The 16832-nt window shown below is 51.2% G+C and overlaps 1 protein-coding gene across 1 annotated transcript in view; it reads left to right on the plus strand.

The window, feature by feature from the left end:
* ARID3C (AT-rich interaction domain 3C) overlaps nt 1-16832 on the plus strand; it is a 161160-nt gene that overhangs the window by 127516 nt on the left and 16812 nt on the right. The window contains exon 4 of the mRNA XM_060236617.1: nt 15803-15986. Coding sequence (XP_060092600.1) covers nt 15803-15986 — 184 coding nt within the window. The remainder of the gene's footprint in view (nt 1-15802; nt 15987-16832) is intronic.

Raw genomic sequence — 16832 nt, forward strand, 5'->3', positions numbered from 1 at the left:
TTTAACGTTAACAACCACAAAATATTTATTAGGTAACAAAAGGCAAGGAGGGGGATGAAATAATATTGAATATAACTGTTCACAATATTAAAAGGCAAATCAGTTGGCAGCTGGTTGGCAGAATGAAATAATTACAGAGAGTAGAGACTTTTTCAGGCTGAGGTAAAAATATAACAAGACTTTGGCAGAAGATCCTTAAAATAAACAATAAACCAGGCAGCTTTCAGAGTCCCACTAGACTCTACTTCACACAGGCTGTCTGTGCCTTCTGGACACTCAGAATGCTGTTTCTTCAGATGTTTTACCCTAACTTTGGCAGTGCCAAATCATAAAAATAACAAATTGAAATCACTCTTCCACACACACATAGAGGACTCTTGACTGGTGTCAGTATTCTCCCTCACAGACCCTTTCACACTAGCTATCTTCCAGGACTCGCACCCCTCAATACTGATGAGTCTCAGACCCACAGCTAGTCCTCTGGTCTGCATCTTGGGCAATCCTGCTGACCACCAGAATCCAGTTTACCCCTCAGTGTATATTTGTGTGATCTTGTTTGTACTTGGAGATTGCCTGATGCGCTGGCAAAATCTCCCTCAGAGAGTTTCAAACCGCTTGAAAACTCCCTCTTCCAGACAGAGTCCACTCATTTCTGTCTCCCACAAGGACCTCAGCCACTCTGGCTGCTCTCAGCCCCTCATCCAGTTGGTTTTACAACTGCCCGGCTTAAGCCCAATGTCTTCACTTCAGATTGGATACTGAAGACTTCTCTCGAAGACCCCCTGGCTAAGACTAAAAATCCTGAGGTGATTTTCTGCTGAGCAAACCTCCAAAGGATATTTTTCTGTTGCTTGGGCAACGTTCCAGCCAATTGCTGCAAGCCTGTTTCTCAGCTACTCAGGCTAAGGGCCTGAGTCCGTCACACACCGAGTCTTGTGAGCAAAAATTCTACTTTGTGAGCTACAGGCATTAAAAGTTGTGAGCTGCAGGCTTTGAAGTTGTGAGCTACTACATAAATGAGTTTGCTCTGAGGCAATTTTTCCTGAGTGAAGACAAAAACGTGTGAGCTGGAGGCTAAAAAATCTCTTAGCTAGCTCACACTCACTCAGAGGGAACACTGCGCATGGTCTTCGTGAAGCAGAGAGGCTGCATGGGTGGAGCATTGGCTGGTCTTTGAGGGGGGCGGGATCTGGGCAGGGGAAGAGCCATGACTGGACGACAAATATGGCACAGGCTACAGGGAGGAAGCAGAGGCACAGGCCCCAATCCACCAGGAGATTCTCCTCTGCAAGTAGAGTTGCCAAGTCCAATTCAGGAAATATCTGGGGACTTTGGGGGTGGAGCCAGGAGACTTGGGGGTGGAGCCAGGAGACATTGGGGGTGGAGCCAGGAGACATATGAAGCTGCCATACTGAATCAGACCCTTGGTCCATCAAAGTCAGTATTGTCTTCTCAGACTGGCAGCGGCTCTCCAGGGTCTCAAGCTGAGGACTTTCACGCCTACTTGCCTGGACCCTTTTTTGGAGATGCCGGGGATTGAACCTGGGACCTTCTGCTTCCCAAGCAGATGCTCTACCACTGAGCCACCATCCCTCTCCATTGGGGGTGGAGCCAGGAGACTTTGGGGGGTGGAGCCAAAAGCAAGATTGCGACAAGCATAATTGAACTCCAATGGGAGGTTCTGGCCATTACATTTAAATGGACCGCACACCTTTGAAATGCCTTCCCTCCATTGGAAATAATGAAGGATAGGGGTACCTTCTTTTGCGGCTCATAGAACTGGACCCCCTGGTCCGATCCTCTTGAAACTTGGAGGGCATTTCGGGGAGAGGCACTGGATGCGGTGCTGAAATTGTGGTGCCTCTACCTCAAAAAAAAAAAACAGCCCCAGGTCAATTCTCCATTATACCCTCCTCCTCGCTTTCTGATGACCCTGAAGTGGGGGGGAGGGCCTCCAAACCGGGGGATCCCCTGCCCCCACCTGGGGATTGGCAACCCTGTCTGCAAGCTGCACTGGGATTAAGAGGATTTGTGCAACAGTAAGACATCCCCAAAGCTCTTGATGCTGGGCCACAGCCCTGGGCGTGGGTGCAAATTCTACTCCTCAAAAGACTGATGGCGATCCTTCTGGCAAATCAGTCTCTCTTGCTGCCTGTCATATGCTTATCCCACCCTCCCTCCTGGAAACTCCGGGCCGAAGGCACAGTGTCCCCCTTTTCTTTGTTCACCTCACCATAACCTTGTGAGGTAGGCTAAGCAGAGAGAAAAAGAGAGGCGGGGTGGGGGGGAGATAGGTCCAGGATTACGAAATGAGCTTCTTGGGCTTCTGAACCCAGCCTTTTCTTCTACTAGTCCAGCGGTGGCCAAACTGTGACTCGGGAGCCACATGTAGCTCTTTCACACACATTGTGTGGCTCTCGAAGCCCCCACAGCCCATTGGCCAGCTTGGAGAAGGCATTTGTCTCTTGAAGTCACTTCTCCAAGCCAAGCCAGCTGGTGGCCTGGAGAAAGTTATTTAAAGTTGCTTTCTTTCTACTTCTCCCTCCTCCTCTCTCACCTCTCTCTCCTCCACCTTCCTTCTTCCTCCCTCCTCCCTTCTCCACCTCTCCTCCTCCCCCTCCCTCTCCCTCCCTCCTCCCTCCTCTCCCTCCTTCCTCCCTCCTCCTCCCTCCCTCCCCTCTCCTCCCTTCCTCCCTCCCTTCCCCCTCCCTTCCTCCCTTCCTTCCTTCCTTCCTTCCTTCCTTCCTTCCTTCCTTCCTTCCTTCCTTCCTCTTCTCTTCCTTCCTTCCTTCCTTCCTTCCTTCCTTCCTTCCTTCCTCCTCCCTTCCTCCCTTCCCTCCTTCCTTCCCTCCCTCCTTCCCTCCCTCCTTCCTCCCTCCCTTCTATCCTTCCTTCCTTTCACCATCTGACATTCATGTCTCATGGCTCTAAAACATCTGGTGTTTATTCTACATGGCTCTTACAAGTTTGGCCACCCCTACCAGTCCAGTACCCTAACTCAGGGGTGTCAAATGTGGCCTGGGGGATGGAACCAGCCCATCTAGGGTTCTTATCTGGCCTGTTAGCAACTGGTGTCAGAGAGGGCAGGCAGGGGGCTGCTCATGGAAGGGGGGAGGGGGCCCACTGGTGCACATGGTGTGTGTGGTCAAAGCTGCCAAGAAATTAAAGGGAAGGGTTAGGGGGCGTGTACAGTATCCTTGGGAAGGGGGGAACTAGGCTTGCATATGATTAAATACATTTATTGGGGCTTTTGTGGATTCCCCATTAAATCAGCTGCTTTAGCTCCTAGGAATCAATTCCTTTTGTTGGTATTTTGAGTTTTAAAAATATTGTTAATTAGGTTTGCCTATGCCATTTACAAACTTTATATCTCCAGTACCTGGCATTATATTGTATGGCAGATGTGTCCCAGCCTGACAAAGTAACTCTTATGTCAGACCTGGCTCTTGTAACAAACAAGTTTGACATTTCCTGAATCAGCGCCTTGGTCCATCCAGGTCAGCATTGTCAACTCAGACTGGCAGCCGCTCTCCAAGGTCTCAGGCAGGAAAAGGTCTTTCCCTGGAGGACGCTTCTGTCCTTGACCCCTACCAGTCTGGTTTTCGCCCGGGCCACGGGACGGAGGCGGTGCTGGTCGCCCTGGTGGATGACCTTCGGCGACATCTGGATCAAGGCGGCTCGGCGGTGCTGATGTTGTTGGACCTATCGGCAGCGTTCGATATGGTCGACCATCGGCTCCTGGCGTGCCGCCTTGCCGACGCAGGGATTCAGGGGTTGGCCTTGCAATGGCTTTCCTCTTTCCTTGACGGTCGGGGACAAAGGGTGGCGATTGGGGAGGAACTGTCCCGGAGGCACACGCTTGAGTGTGGGGTGCCTCAAGGGGCAGTGCTTTCCCCGATGTTATTTAACATCTATATGCGCCCCCTTGCCCAGATGGCCCGAGGGTATGGGCTGGGTTGCCATCAATATGCTGATGACACCCAGCTCTATCTGCTTATGGACGGCCGGCCCGCCTGCGCCCCAGAAAATCTGGACCGGGCGTTACAGGCAGTGGCTAGGTGGCTTAGGCTGAGTGGGCTGAAGCTGAACCCGGCGAAGACAGAGGTCCTTTGCTTAGGTCGCTGCGGCCCGGGAAGGGAACTCCCCCTGCCAGTTTTTTGACGGCGCTCCATTAACAGCGTCGGGCAGGGTTAAGAGCCTGGGGGTGCTGTTGGAGCCTTCATTGACGATGGAGGCTCAGATAGCAGCCACTGCCAAGTCCGCTTTTTTTCATCTTAGGCAGGCGAGGCAGTTGGCCCCCTTCCTGGAACGTGACGACCTGGCAACAGTGATTCATGCTACGGTCACCTCGAGGCTGGACTACTGTAATGCCCTCTACATGGGGCTACCCCTGTGCCGAACCCGGAAACTGCAGTTGGTGCAGAACGCTGCTGCCCGGCTGTTATTAGGGCTCCCAAGATGGGAGCACATTCGACCGGGGCTCCAGGGTCTGCACTGGCTGCCAGTAATATTCCGAGTCCGGTACAAGGTGTTGGTTATGACCTTTAAAGCCCTATATGGCCTAGGACCTGCCTACCTTAGGGACCGTCTCTTCCCACATGTTCCCCAGAGAGTACTACGTTCAGGTTCACAAAACCTGTTGGTAGTCCCCGGGCCAAAGGAGGCCCGCCTAAAATCCACCAGGGATCGGGCCTACTCAATAACGGCACCTTATTGGTGGAACCAGCTGCCGGAGGAGGTGCGGGCCCTGCGGGATCTAGGGCAATTCCGCAGGGCCTGTAAGACAGTCCTCTTCCGGCAGGCCTATGATATTAACTGACAATGTAAAAAATATCCTGGATGAAAAAATGTATCTATAGGCCGCCGGTTTTTATTCTATCTTGTTTTTACTAAATTATGGTTTAATGGTATTTTAATTGTTTAAACTGAAATTGTTTTAATTATTGTGTTGTAAGCCGCCCTGAGACACCTAGGTGAGAAGGGCGGGGTATAAATCTTAATATAAATAAATAAATAAATAAATAAATCCCCTCCTGCCTGGTCCTTTTAGCTGGAGGTGTCCGGGATTAAACCTGGGACGCCCACGGTCCATCCAGGTCAGCATTGTCTACTCAGACTGGCAGCTGCTCTCCAGGGTCTCAAGCACAGAAAAGGTCTTCCACATCACCTCCTGCCTGTTCCTTTTAACTGAAGATGTCTGGGATTAAACCTGGGACACCCACGGCCCATCCAGGCCAGCATTGTCTACTGAGACTGGCAGCTGCTCTCCAAGGTCTCAGGCAGAGAGAAGGTCTTCCACATCACCTCCTGCCTGGTCCTTTTAACTGGAGATGCCAGGGACTGAACCTGGGAAGCCCACGGTCCATCCAGGTCAGCATTGTCTACTCAGACTGGCAGCTGCTCTCCACAGTCTCAGGCAGAGAGAAGGTCTTTCACAGCACCTCCTGCCTGGTCCTTTCAACCACAACTTTGCCTGGTGTTTGTTGAAGAGAAAGACTCAGCATGCATGGACATTGGTGTGTGGGTGTGTTACATTGCTGTAAGGATGTAGAGGCGTTGTCTTCTTGAATGGGATGCCTCTCCCTTGTCTTAACTGGGGAGCTGACCCCTTTGTACTCTCCCTCTTCTCACATTGGCCTTCCATGGAGACACTGCTGCTGTGGAGACGACGCCTTCATACTCTCACATGCGTGATGCCAGACACGCAGGCCATTTGGTATAGGGAAAGTATTCATAAGAGCCATGTTGGCCCACCCAGTCCAACACTCTGTATCGCACAGTGGCCAAAAAGCTAAGTGCCATCAGGAGGTCCACCAGTGGGACCAGGACACTAGAAGCCCTCACACTGCTGCCCCACTCCCGAAACCAAGAATACTGAGCATAACTTGACCCAGACAGAGAGTTTGAACAATATGCTATGACTAATAGCCACTGATGGACTCTGCTCCATATGCTTATCTAATCCCCTCTTGAAGCTGTCTATGCCTGTAGCTGCCACCACCTCCTGTGGCAGTGAATTCCACATGTTAATCACCCTTTTGGTGAAGAAGGACTTCCTTTTATCCATTCTAATCCGGCTGCTCAGCAATTTCATAGAGTGCCCACGAGTTCTCGTCTTGTGAGAAAGGGAGAAAAGTCCTTCTTTCTCCACCTTCTCTATCCCATGCATAACCTTGTCAACCTCTATCATGTCACCCCGCAGTCGACGTTTCTTCAAGCTAAAGAGCCCTAAGCATTTTAACGTTTCTTCATAGGGAGAACTCTTTAGATTAGGCTTCTCTCTCTCCTTTCAACTGCAACCCGGATGTGACCTGGATCTTTTTGAATAACTGTAAGTTTACCTTCTTTGCAACAGATGACTTGGGAGATTTACTTGCTGCGCTCAGGATCACCCTTCTAGAACTGTGCAAACTTGGCTATATTAACCGGATATCCCAATAACGTTCTGAGTCGGCCTGGGAGTAACGCAGCAGCTGACACCTGGAGAAAAGCTCTTAATTTATGCCCAGCCTTTCTCCTGGGTGGCCGTGAATGGGAGGGGGGAGGGAGGGGGTTGCTCTATTGGAAAGCCATCCATTTGCTGCCCGTCACTCAGGGCTGCTTTCTGCCTCATCTAATTTATGGCCCCGGTATCGGCTGGGCTGCTCCTCGTAAGCCTGAAAAATGGCTCCCTTTATTCTTTTCGCAGAACCCATTTTGCTTGTTTTGTCTCTGTTTGGAAAAGAGGAGAGCTGGGGGGGGGGTCTGCCCTCTCTTGGGCCCCTCAACCCTGCTGCTGAGTGAGCATCTTCATCCACAGGAGACGGAAACAGATCCTGCCTCTGTTCCTAGTGAGGACATAAGAACATCAGAAGAGCCCTACTGGTCAAACCAGTGAGGGTCCATCTAGTCCAGCCTCCTGTATCCCACAGTGGCCAACCGGTTCCTCTTGAGGGACAGCAACAGGGCAGAGATGTCGAGACCTTCCCCTGAGAAGAACATCAGAAGCCCCCTGCTGGATCAGACCAGTGAGGGTCCATCTAGTTCAGCCTCCTGTCTCACACAGAGGCCAACCAGTTCCTCTGAAAGGCCAACAACAGGGCAGAGGCCGAGGTCTTCCCCTGAGAAGAACATCAGAAGAGCCCTGCTGGATCAGACCAGTGAGGGTCCATCTAGTCCAGCCTTCTGTCTCACACAGTGGCCAGCCAGTTCCTCTGGAGGGCCAACAACAGGTCAGAGAGACCGAGGTCTTCCCCCGAGAAGAACATCAGAAGCCCCCTGCTGGATCAGACCAGTGAGGGTCCATCTAGTTCAGCCTCCTGTCTCACACAGAGGCCAACCAGTTCCTCTGAAGGGCCAACAACAGGGCAGAGGCCGAGGTCTTCCCCTGAGAAGAACATCAGAAGAGCCCTGCTGGATCAGACCAGTGAGGGTCCATCTAGTCCAGCCTTCTGTCTCACACAGTGGCCAGCCAGTTCCTCTGGAGGGCCAACAACAGGTCAGAGAGACCGAGGTCTTCCCCCGAGAAGAACATCAGAAGCCCCCTGCTGGATCAGACAAGTGAGAGTCCATCTGCTTCAGCCTTCTGTCTCACACAGTGGCCAACCAGTTCCTCTGGAGGGCCAACAACAGGGCAGAGAGGCCGAGGTCTTCCCCTGAGAAGAACATCAGAAGCCCCCTGCTGGATCAGACCAATAGTCCATCTAGTCCAGCATCCTGTCTCATGCAGTGGCCAACCAGTTCCAACAGGGCAGAGAGGCTGAGGTCTTCCCCTGAGAAGAACATCAGAAGAGCCCTGCTGGATCATACCAGTGAGGGTCCATCTACTTCAGCCTTCTGTCTCACACAGTGGCCAGCCTGTTCTTCTGGAGGGCCAACAACAGGGCAGAGAGGCCGAGGTCTTCCCCTGAGAAGAACATCAGAATAGCCCTGCTGGATCAGACCAGTGAGGGTCCATCTACTTCAGCCTTCTGTCTCACACAGCGGCCAGCCTGTTCCTCTGGAGGGCCAACAACAGGGCAGAGAGGCTGAGGTCTTCCCCTGAGAAGAACATCAGAAGAGCCCTGCTGGATCAGACCAGGGACGGTCCCTCTTGTCCAGCTTCCTGCCTCACACAGGGGCCAACCAGTTCCTCTGGAAGGACAACAACAGGGCATAGAGGATGAGGCTTTCATAAGAACATCAGAAGAGCCCTGCTGGATCAAAGCTGGATCAAAGGTCCATCCAGTCTAGCCTCCTGTCTCACACAGTGGCCAACCAGTTCCCCTGGAGGGCCAAAAACAGGACAGAGAGGCTGAGCCCTGCTAGATCAGACCAGGGAGGGTCCATCTAGTCCAGCCTCCTGTCTCACATAGTGACCAGCCAGTTCCCCTGGAGGGCCAAAAACAGGGCAGAGAGGCTGAGTCCTGCTGGGTCAGATCAGGGAGGGTCCCTCTAATCCAGCCTCCTGCCTCACACAGGGGCCAACCAGTTCCTCTGAAAGGCCAACAACAGGGCAGAGAGGCCGAGGCCTTCCCCTGAGAACATCAGAAGAGCCCTGCCAGGTCAGACCAGGGAGGGTCCATCTAGTCCAGCCTCCTGTCTCACACAGTGGCCAGCCAGTTCCTCTGGAAGGCCAACAAGAGGGCAGAGAGGCTGAGGCCTTCCCCTGAGGAGAACATCAGAAGAGCCCTGCTGGATCAAACCAGTGAGGGCCAATCTAGTTTAGAGTCCTTTTTCACACAGTGGCCAACCAGTTCCTCCGGAGGGCCAACAACAGGGTAGAGAGGCCGAGGCCTTTCCCTGACGTTACCTCCTGCCTCTGGAATTCAGAGGATTGGTGCCTCTGAATGTGGAGGTTCCCTCAGTCAACACGGCAAGGAGCCATTCATAGACCTCTCCTCCATGAATCTATAGATTCTCCTTTTAAAGCTGTTTCTTTTTGTGGCCATCTCTACACCATCCTCCATCCGCAAATTCCACATTTTAGTCACTGTCTGTGCAAAGTAATATTCTCTTCCGTCCATCCTGAATTCGCTGCCTTTCAGCTCCTTTGGATGCCCTCAAAGTCTAGTATTTTGTATACCTCCAGCCCTTCCCACCTCCCTGTCTTGCTGGCTGCTAGGGAGAAGTGGGCAGCATCGTGGCACGGAGAACTGTTGTCCTGGTGCCCCGAGAGGCTGTTAATTAGCCAAAGAGAGTGCCACGAAGGGCTGTCAGTGCTGCAGAGTTATTGGAATTTATTTCAGTTTAAGTGTCGAGCCAGGCCGGTGGGACAGAGAGCATGCTGGGAAATCCAGGCCTGCGGCTGGCCAGCAGTAACCAGACAGAATTCTGTCTTGGCCACAGGGTTCCCAACTCCAGGCTGAAAGAGTCCTGGAGCTCTGAGGAGGGCAGAAGTTTGCCGGGGGGATGGAGCTCAGCAGGAAGGAGATGCCATAAAGTCCACCCTCCAAAGCCACCATTTCTCCAGGGGAACTGATCTCTGTCGTCTGGAGAATCGCGGCAATGCTGGGAGATTGCCAGGTTCCACCTGGAGGTTCTGTAGGAAGAAAGGGGGCTCCCTGAATTTAAGCAGAACGATCAGGAGGGCAATCTTCATGGAGAGAGAGAGAGTGATACAATGGTCCCTTGAGAACCCGCTCCGTCTTTAAAAGAATGAGCCAGATCCTTGTGAGGAAGAGACAGGATTTTGGGGTTCCACTTAAAAGCCATCGGTCTTGATAAAGGTAACAAAACATTTGACACCGACTAACTTGGACTGGCTTTATGTGGATGAACTTTATCCTAACACCTCACTGAAACAATACTGAACTGAACGTGCAAGACTGTGACGTGGGTTAATTTGTTTCTTAAAGTGCCTGTGTGCACTCTGGAGGAAAGAATTCATTACAGACTGTTTTCTTACGATTTTGTTTTATGAGCCGCGTGCAGACTCTTAACCTTCAAAAAGTGCCCGCGTGCACCTTAAAAGTGCCTGTGTGGACTCTGGTTTGTTTTTCTGCAGACGGTTTGAATTCATTTTGTGCAGACTGTTTGGGAAGAGAGGTTACGTTAAAGCTATGCGTGCACTAAAGAGGTCATGCGTGCACTCTGGTGTTTCTTATTGCAGGCTTTTTAAAGGTAGAGGCTTTGGGATATTAAAATGCCCTTTGTGCAGTCTTGTATCTCTCATCATAGACTGCTTAGAAGTAGTCTACTTAGAAGTAGAGGCCACAAGGCTTTTCCTATCACCCAGTTCTTTTCTTGTAATAAATGTTTTGATAGTATACTTCCAGCCTGACGTTTCTTCTATTATAGTTCCACCTGGAGGCTGGCAGCCCTTAAATAAGTCCCTTACTCTGGACTGTATGCCCTTCTCTGTTTTGATGGGCTGGTTGCTGGGGATTGAGCAGTGATGACTGTATATGTTTGGGGATCCTGGGCCCCCCCTGACCCGCCCCGTGCTGGCATTTGCAATACCCTTTCGCAAACAGCTCCAGTTAGGGTTGCCAATCCCCAGGTGGGGGCAGGGGATCCCACGGTTTGGAGGCCCTCCCCCCGCTTCAGCGTCGTCAGAAATCGGGGGGGGGGGGGAGGGGAGGGAAATGTCTGCTGCGAACTCTGTTATTCCCTATGGAGATTTATTCCCATAGAAAATAATGGAGAATTGATCCGCGGGTATCTGGGGCTCTGTGGGGGGCTGTTTTGTGAGGTAGAGGCACCAAATTTTCAGTACAGCATCTAGTGCCTCTCCCCAAAGTATCCCCCAAGTTTCAAAACGATTGGACCAGGGGGTCCAATTCTATGAGCCCCAAAAGAAGGTGCCCCTATCCCTCATTATTTCCTATGGAAGGAAGACATTGAAAAGGTGTGCCGTCCCTTTAAATGTGATGGCCAGAACTCCCTTTGGAGTTCAATGATGCTTGTCACAGCCTTGATCTTGGTTCCACCCCTAATGTCTCCTGGCTCCACCCCCAAAGTCTCCTGGCTCCACCCCCAAAGTCCCCAGATATTTCTTAAATTGGACTTGGCAACCCTAGCTCCAGTGAATTAATGACTCAGTCAGAGAAGGAGAGGAAAGTGGGGAAGGGGAACGTTCCCAGGTCCCTGAAGTTCAGAAGTGCTGGAACATGCCCTGCAGACACAGCCCAGATTGTGTGCAGAGTTGGACCCACCCACTTTCTAGAACCCTGCATTTCCAGAGCTCTGCTGTGGATGGCCTGGCTTAGCCCCATCTCTTCTCTTGAGAACATAAGAGGGCATAAGAGAAGCCCTGTTGGATCAGGCCAGTGGCCCACCCAGTCCAACACACTCTGTCACACAGTGGCCAAAACCCAAGTGCCATCAGGAGGTCCACCAGTGGGGACAGAACTCCAGAAGCCCTCTCACTCTTGCCCCACAAGCACCAAGAATACAGAGCATCCCTGCCCCAGACATAAGGACATAAGAGAAGCCATGTTGGATCAGGCCAATGACCATCCAGTCCAACACTCTGTGTCACACAATGGCCAAAACACAGAGGCCATCAGGTGGTCCTCCAGCAGGGCCGGAACTCCAGAACCCCTCCCCCACTGTGGCCTCTCAAGCACCAAGAATACAGAGCATCACTGCCCCAGATATAAGCACATAAGAGAAGCCAGGTTGGATCAGGCCAATGGCGCATCCAGTCCAACACTCTGTGTCACATAAGAACATAAGAGAAGCCCTGTTGGATCAGGCCAGTGGCCCATTCCAGTTCAAAACACTCTGTGTCATGTGACCAAACCCCAGGTGCCATCAGGATGTCCACCAGCAGGGCCAGAACTCCAGAAGCCCTTCCACCATTGCCCCTCCAAGCAGCAAGAAGACAGAGCATCACTGTCCAGACATAAGAACATAAGAGAAGCCCTGTTGGATCAAGCCAATGGCTCATCCAGTCCAACACTCTGTGTCACACAGTGGCCAAAACTCAGGTGCCATCAGGAGGTCCACCAGTGGGGCCAGAACTCCAGAAGCCCTGCCACTCTTGCCCGCCCCCCCCCCAAGTACCAAGAATACAGAGCATCACTGCCTCGAAGTGCCTCCCTGGCTTTCCATTTATGGGCCGCCTGCTTCTCCGTAATAGAAATCCTCACGCTGAGGCTGGGAATGATTATTGTAAACATTTCCAGAGGAAGCCTGCGTGAGATTAACAAGCTTTCCGACAAGCTGACAATTTTATAAGCTGCTAATGTACAGCTGTAGCTTCAGGAGCAGAAAGAAAGTGAACAGTGACCCCCCCAATGGCCCCTCTAGTCCAACACTGTGTCGTATAAGAACATCAGAGAAGCCCTGTTAGATCAGGCCAGTGGCCCCTCCAGTCCAACACTGTGTCACATAAGAACATAAGAGAAGCCCTGTTGGATCAGGCCAACGGCCCATCCAGGCCAATACTCTGTGTCACACAGTGGCCAAAAAAACCCAGGTGCCATCAAGAGGTTCATCAGTGGGGCTAGGACACTAGAAGCCCTCCCACTGTTGCCCTCCAAGAACCAAGAAGACAGAGTGTCACTGCCCCAGACAGAAGAACATAAGAGAAGGCATGTTGGATCAGGCCAGTGGCCCATCCAGTCCAACACTCTGTGTCACATAAGAACATAAGAAAAGTCCTGTTGGATCAGGCCAAAGGCCCATCCAGGCCAACACTCTGTGTCACACAGTGGCCAAAAAAACCCAGGTGCCATCAGGAGGTCCATCAGTGGGGCCAGGACACTAGAAGCCTTCCCACTGTTGCCCCCCAAGAACCAAGAAGACAGAGCATCACTGCCCCAGACATAAGAACAGAAGAGAAGCCATGTTGGATCAGGCCAATGGCTCATCCAGTCCAACACTCTGTGTCACACAGTGGCCAAAAAAACCCAGGTGTCATCAGGAGGTGCATCAGTGGGGACAGGACACTAGAAGCCCTCCCACTGTTGCCCCCCAAGAACCAAGAAGACAGAGTGTCACTTCCCTAGACAGAAGAACATAAGAGAAGCCATGTTGGATCAGGCCAATGGCCCATCCAGTCCAACACTCTGTGTCACATAAGAACATAAGAGAAGCCATGTTGAATTAGGCCAATGGCCCATCCAGTCCAACACTCTGTGTTACATAACAACATAAGAGAAGCCATGTTGGATCAGGCCAATGGCCAATCCAGTCCAACATTCTGTGTCACACAGTGGTCAAAAAAACCCAGGTGCCATCAGGAGGTCCATCAGTGGGGCCAGGACACTAGAAGCCCTCGCACTGTTGCCCCCCAAGAACCAAGAAGACAGAGCGTCACTGCCCTAGACAGTAGAATATAAGGGAAGCCATGTTGGATCAGGCCAATGGCCCATTCATGCTAACACTCTGTGTCACACAGTGGCAAAAAAAAAAAAAAACAGGTGCAATCTGGAGATCCAACAGTGGGGCCAGGGTACCAGAAGCCCTCCCACAGTGGCCCCCCCAAGCACCAAAAATACAGAGCATCCCTGCCCCAGACAGAGAGTTCCAACTATACGCTGTGGCTAATAGCCACTGATGGACATCTGCTCCATATGCTTATCCAATCCCCTCTTGAAGATGGCTATGCTTTCACCACCGCCACTTCCTTTGGCAGTGAGTTCCATGTGTCAATCACCCTTTGGGTGAAGAAATACTTCCTTTTCTCAGTTTATCACATGCTGCTGTCAGCCTGATCTACCTTACAGGGTGCTTGGGAGGGTAAAGTGGAGGAGAGGGGGATCATGCCAGGTGGAGAAGAAAGGAAGTAGCCAAAGCAATCAGTTGGCAAGCCACCTGGAGAACTTGCAAGAGGCACTTTCCAGTGAGGACTTCTGGAAGGTGAATTCTGTGGCCAGTCCAATCCACTGGGCCTCTTTGAACCGCTGCAGAGCGCCGCCTATGTGCAGCCCTGCCTTTACATTGCTTTTTTTAAATTCAGGAGTTCTTCTCTCAATGCCCTATCAGCCAAGATTATAACAACAGCCCTGCAACATAGGCCCTCTTGTCCTATTCCCATTTTAACAGTCTTTCTAGGGTGGGGGTGTCAGACATGCAGCCCGTGGCCCAGATCAGGCCCCAGAGGGCTCCTATTAGGCCTGCGAGCAACTCACTGTGGCCTGCTTCCTTCTTTCTCTCGCTTCCTTCTGCATCACCACTTGCTTTGCCAGGCTTGCTCAATTGCACAGGAGCTCCAGAGCAAAGCCTCTGTTTCCTCTATTGGCTGACCAGCACATGAAGCAGCTTATGTATGAAAGCTCGCAATGCCCAGCCATTTCATGTTTCCCCCTGGGTCTTAGGCTCAAAGCACTGACCATGAGATTTCTATAATGGCAGTAAATCAAAAGTAGGTTTGCAACTTACAGACACACACCTGAACAGCATATTCAAGATTGCTACAACGTAGACATCTCCAGATTTTACTGTTTAAACCATTTTATTGATAACATATGGTAACAATATCTAATTATATCATTACTGTCTCTAACCCATATATTTTCTAATCCCCCCTCCCTCCGTTACTAGACTCCCACCGAGGTTATATACTTAAGTTCAGTTATAAAGGTACCCTTAACCAATCAAAGTTCAATATCTTTCTTTTCTCATATTCATGTTAAAAAATTGCCCAATGTCTTTTTACATTCCACTCTTTCTCTATATATCCTCTAAATTTCTTCCACTCCTTTTTAAACACATCCAAATCATCATCTCTTAAAGTTCTTGTTAATTTGTCCATCTCACTCCACGATAAAACTTTCACAATCCAATCCCATTTCTCTGGTATTTTTTCTTGCTTCCACAACTGCGCATACAATGTCCTAGCAGCTGAGAGCAAGTACCAAATTAGAGTTCTATCTTCTTTTGGAAATTTTTCCATTTGTAATCCCAGCAGAAAAGTCTCTGCAACTTTCTTAAAGTCGTATCCCAACATTTTAGATATTTCTTGTTGTATCATCTGCCAAAACTTTTTCGCTTTTCCACAAGTCCACCACATACGGTAAAAAGAACCTTCATGTTTCTTACATTTCCAACATCTATCCGACATCTTTTTACTCATCTTTGCCAGTTTTTTCGGAGTCTCCAGATTTTGATGCAATAATTCAGAGCAAGAAGTGTTAGTTATCAGAGCCTATTAAATAACAAAATATTACAAAATATTGCAGGGGGTCGGACTAGATGACCCTGGAGATCTGGCTTTACGATTCTAAGAGTGCTAATGTTTCAAGCCTATTTTATTTATTTTTTAAAAAATCTTTAATTGTGTTTTGTCTGTGTCCTTCATAAAGTTTATATCTCGGCTACCTGGCCCAGCCCAAGGTCTCATTTATGTGAGATCCGGCGGCCCTCATAACAAATGAATCCAGCACTCCTGGTCTAGGGGCGATGCTGACGGTGAGTGGAGTTGGGGGGCAATTCTGCTACAACCCCCCTCATGAGGGTGGAGGACGCACTAGAGAAGAAGAGTCCTTGACTTCAGGAGGGGAGGTGCTGTAGCTCACTGGTAGAGCATCAGTTCAGCATGCAGAAGGTCCCAGGTTCAATCCCCGGCATCTCCAGCTAAAAAGGGTCCAGGCAAATAGGCGTGAATAACCTCAGCTTGAGACCCTGGAGAGCCATGAATGGGGCTGTGGCTCAGTGGCAGAGCATCTGCTTGGTAAGCGGAAGGTCCCAGGTTCAATCCCCGGCATCTCCAACTAAGAAGGGCCCAGGCAAGTAGGCGTGAAAAACCTCAGCCTGAGACCCTGGAGAGCAGCTGCCAGTCTGAGTAGACGAGACTGACTTGGAGGGCCCGGGGGCCTGAGGCTGCGTGGGGAAGCATCATGTATTGAGTGGGACCTTCCCCCCCCCCCTTTCTCTTCCTTCCTTCCATTTGCAGGAACGCCCGTAAACAGGATTCCCATCATGGCCAAACAGGTCCTGGATTTGTACACCCTCTACCGGCTGGTGACGGAGAAAGGGGGTCTGGTGGAAGTCATCAACAAGAAGATCTGGCGGGAGATCACCAAGGGGCTCAGCCTGCCCACCTCCATCACCAGCGCCGCCTTCACGCTCCGCACACAGTGAGTGGCTCGGGAGACCCCGGATTCGGCTGGGAACCGGCCGGCCGCCTCTCACACCCATGTCGCATCTCTAGGTCTAGTCTGAGTGTTCCTTATGTCCCCCCAGGTTCCCCCAGGCGGCCTGGCAGACTCAGTCGGAAGCCTTTCAGGTTAGAGCCTAGAGTTGCCAACTCCAGGCTAAGAAACTTTTGGAGATTCTGGGGGTGGAGCCAGGGGAGCGCAGGTTTTGGGGAGGGGAGGGGCCTCAGTGTAGTATAATGCCATAGAGCCCAGTGGCGCCTTGAAGACCAACAGAGTTTAATTATGCGTATGAACCAGGGGTGGCCAGACTGTGGCTTGGGAGCCGCATGTGGCTCTTCCACACATATTGTGTAGCTCCAGTTTGGTGTAGTGGTGAAGTGTGCGGACTCTTATCTGGGAGAACCGGTTTGATTCCCCACTCCTCCACTTGCAGCTGCTGGAATGGCCTTGGGTCAGCCATAGCTCTGGCAGAGGTTGTCCTTGAAAGGGCAGCTGCTGTTAGAGTCAGTTTGGTGTAGTGGTGAAGTGAACGGACTCCTATCCGGGAGAACGGGGTTTGATTCCCCACTCCTCCACTTGCACCTGCTGGAATGGCCTTGGGTCAGCCATAGCTCTGGCAGAGGTTGTCCTTGAAAGGGCAGCTGCCGTGAGAGCCCATTCCAGCCCCAGCCACCTCACAGGGTGTCTGTTGTGGGGGAGGAAGGGAAAGGAGATTGTGAGCCACTCTGAGACTCTTTGGAGTGGAGGGCGGGATATAAATCCAATATCTTCATCTACCTCACAGGGTGTCTGTTGTGGGGGAGGAAGGGAAAGGAGATTGTGAGC

This window comes from Heteronotia binoei, chromosome 4, assembly GCF_032191835.1.
Source record: "Heteronotia binoei isolate CCM8104 ecotype False Entrance Well chromosome 4, APGP_CSIRO_Hbin_v1, whole genome shotgun sequence".
NCBI lineage: Eukaryota > Metazoa > Chordata > Lepidosauria > Squamata > Gekkonidae > Heteronotia > Heteronotia binoei.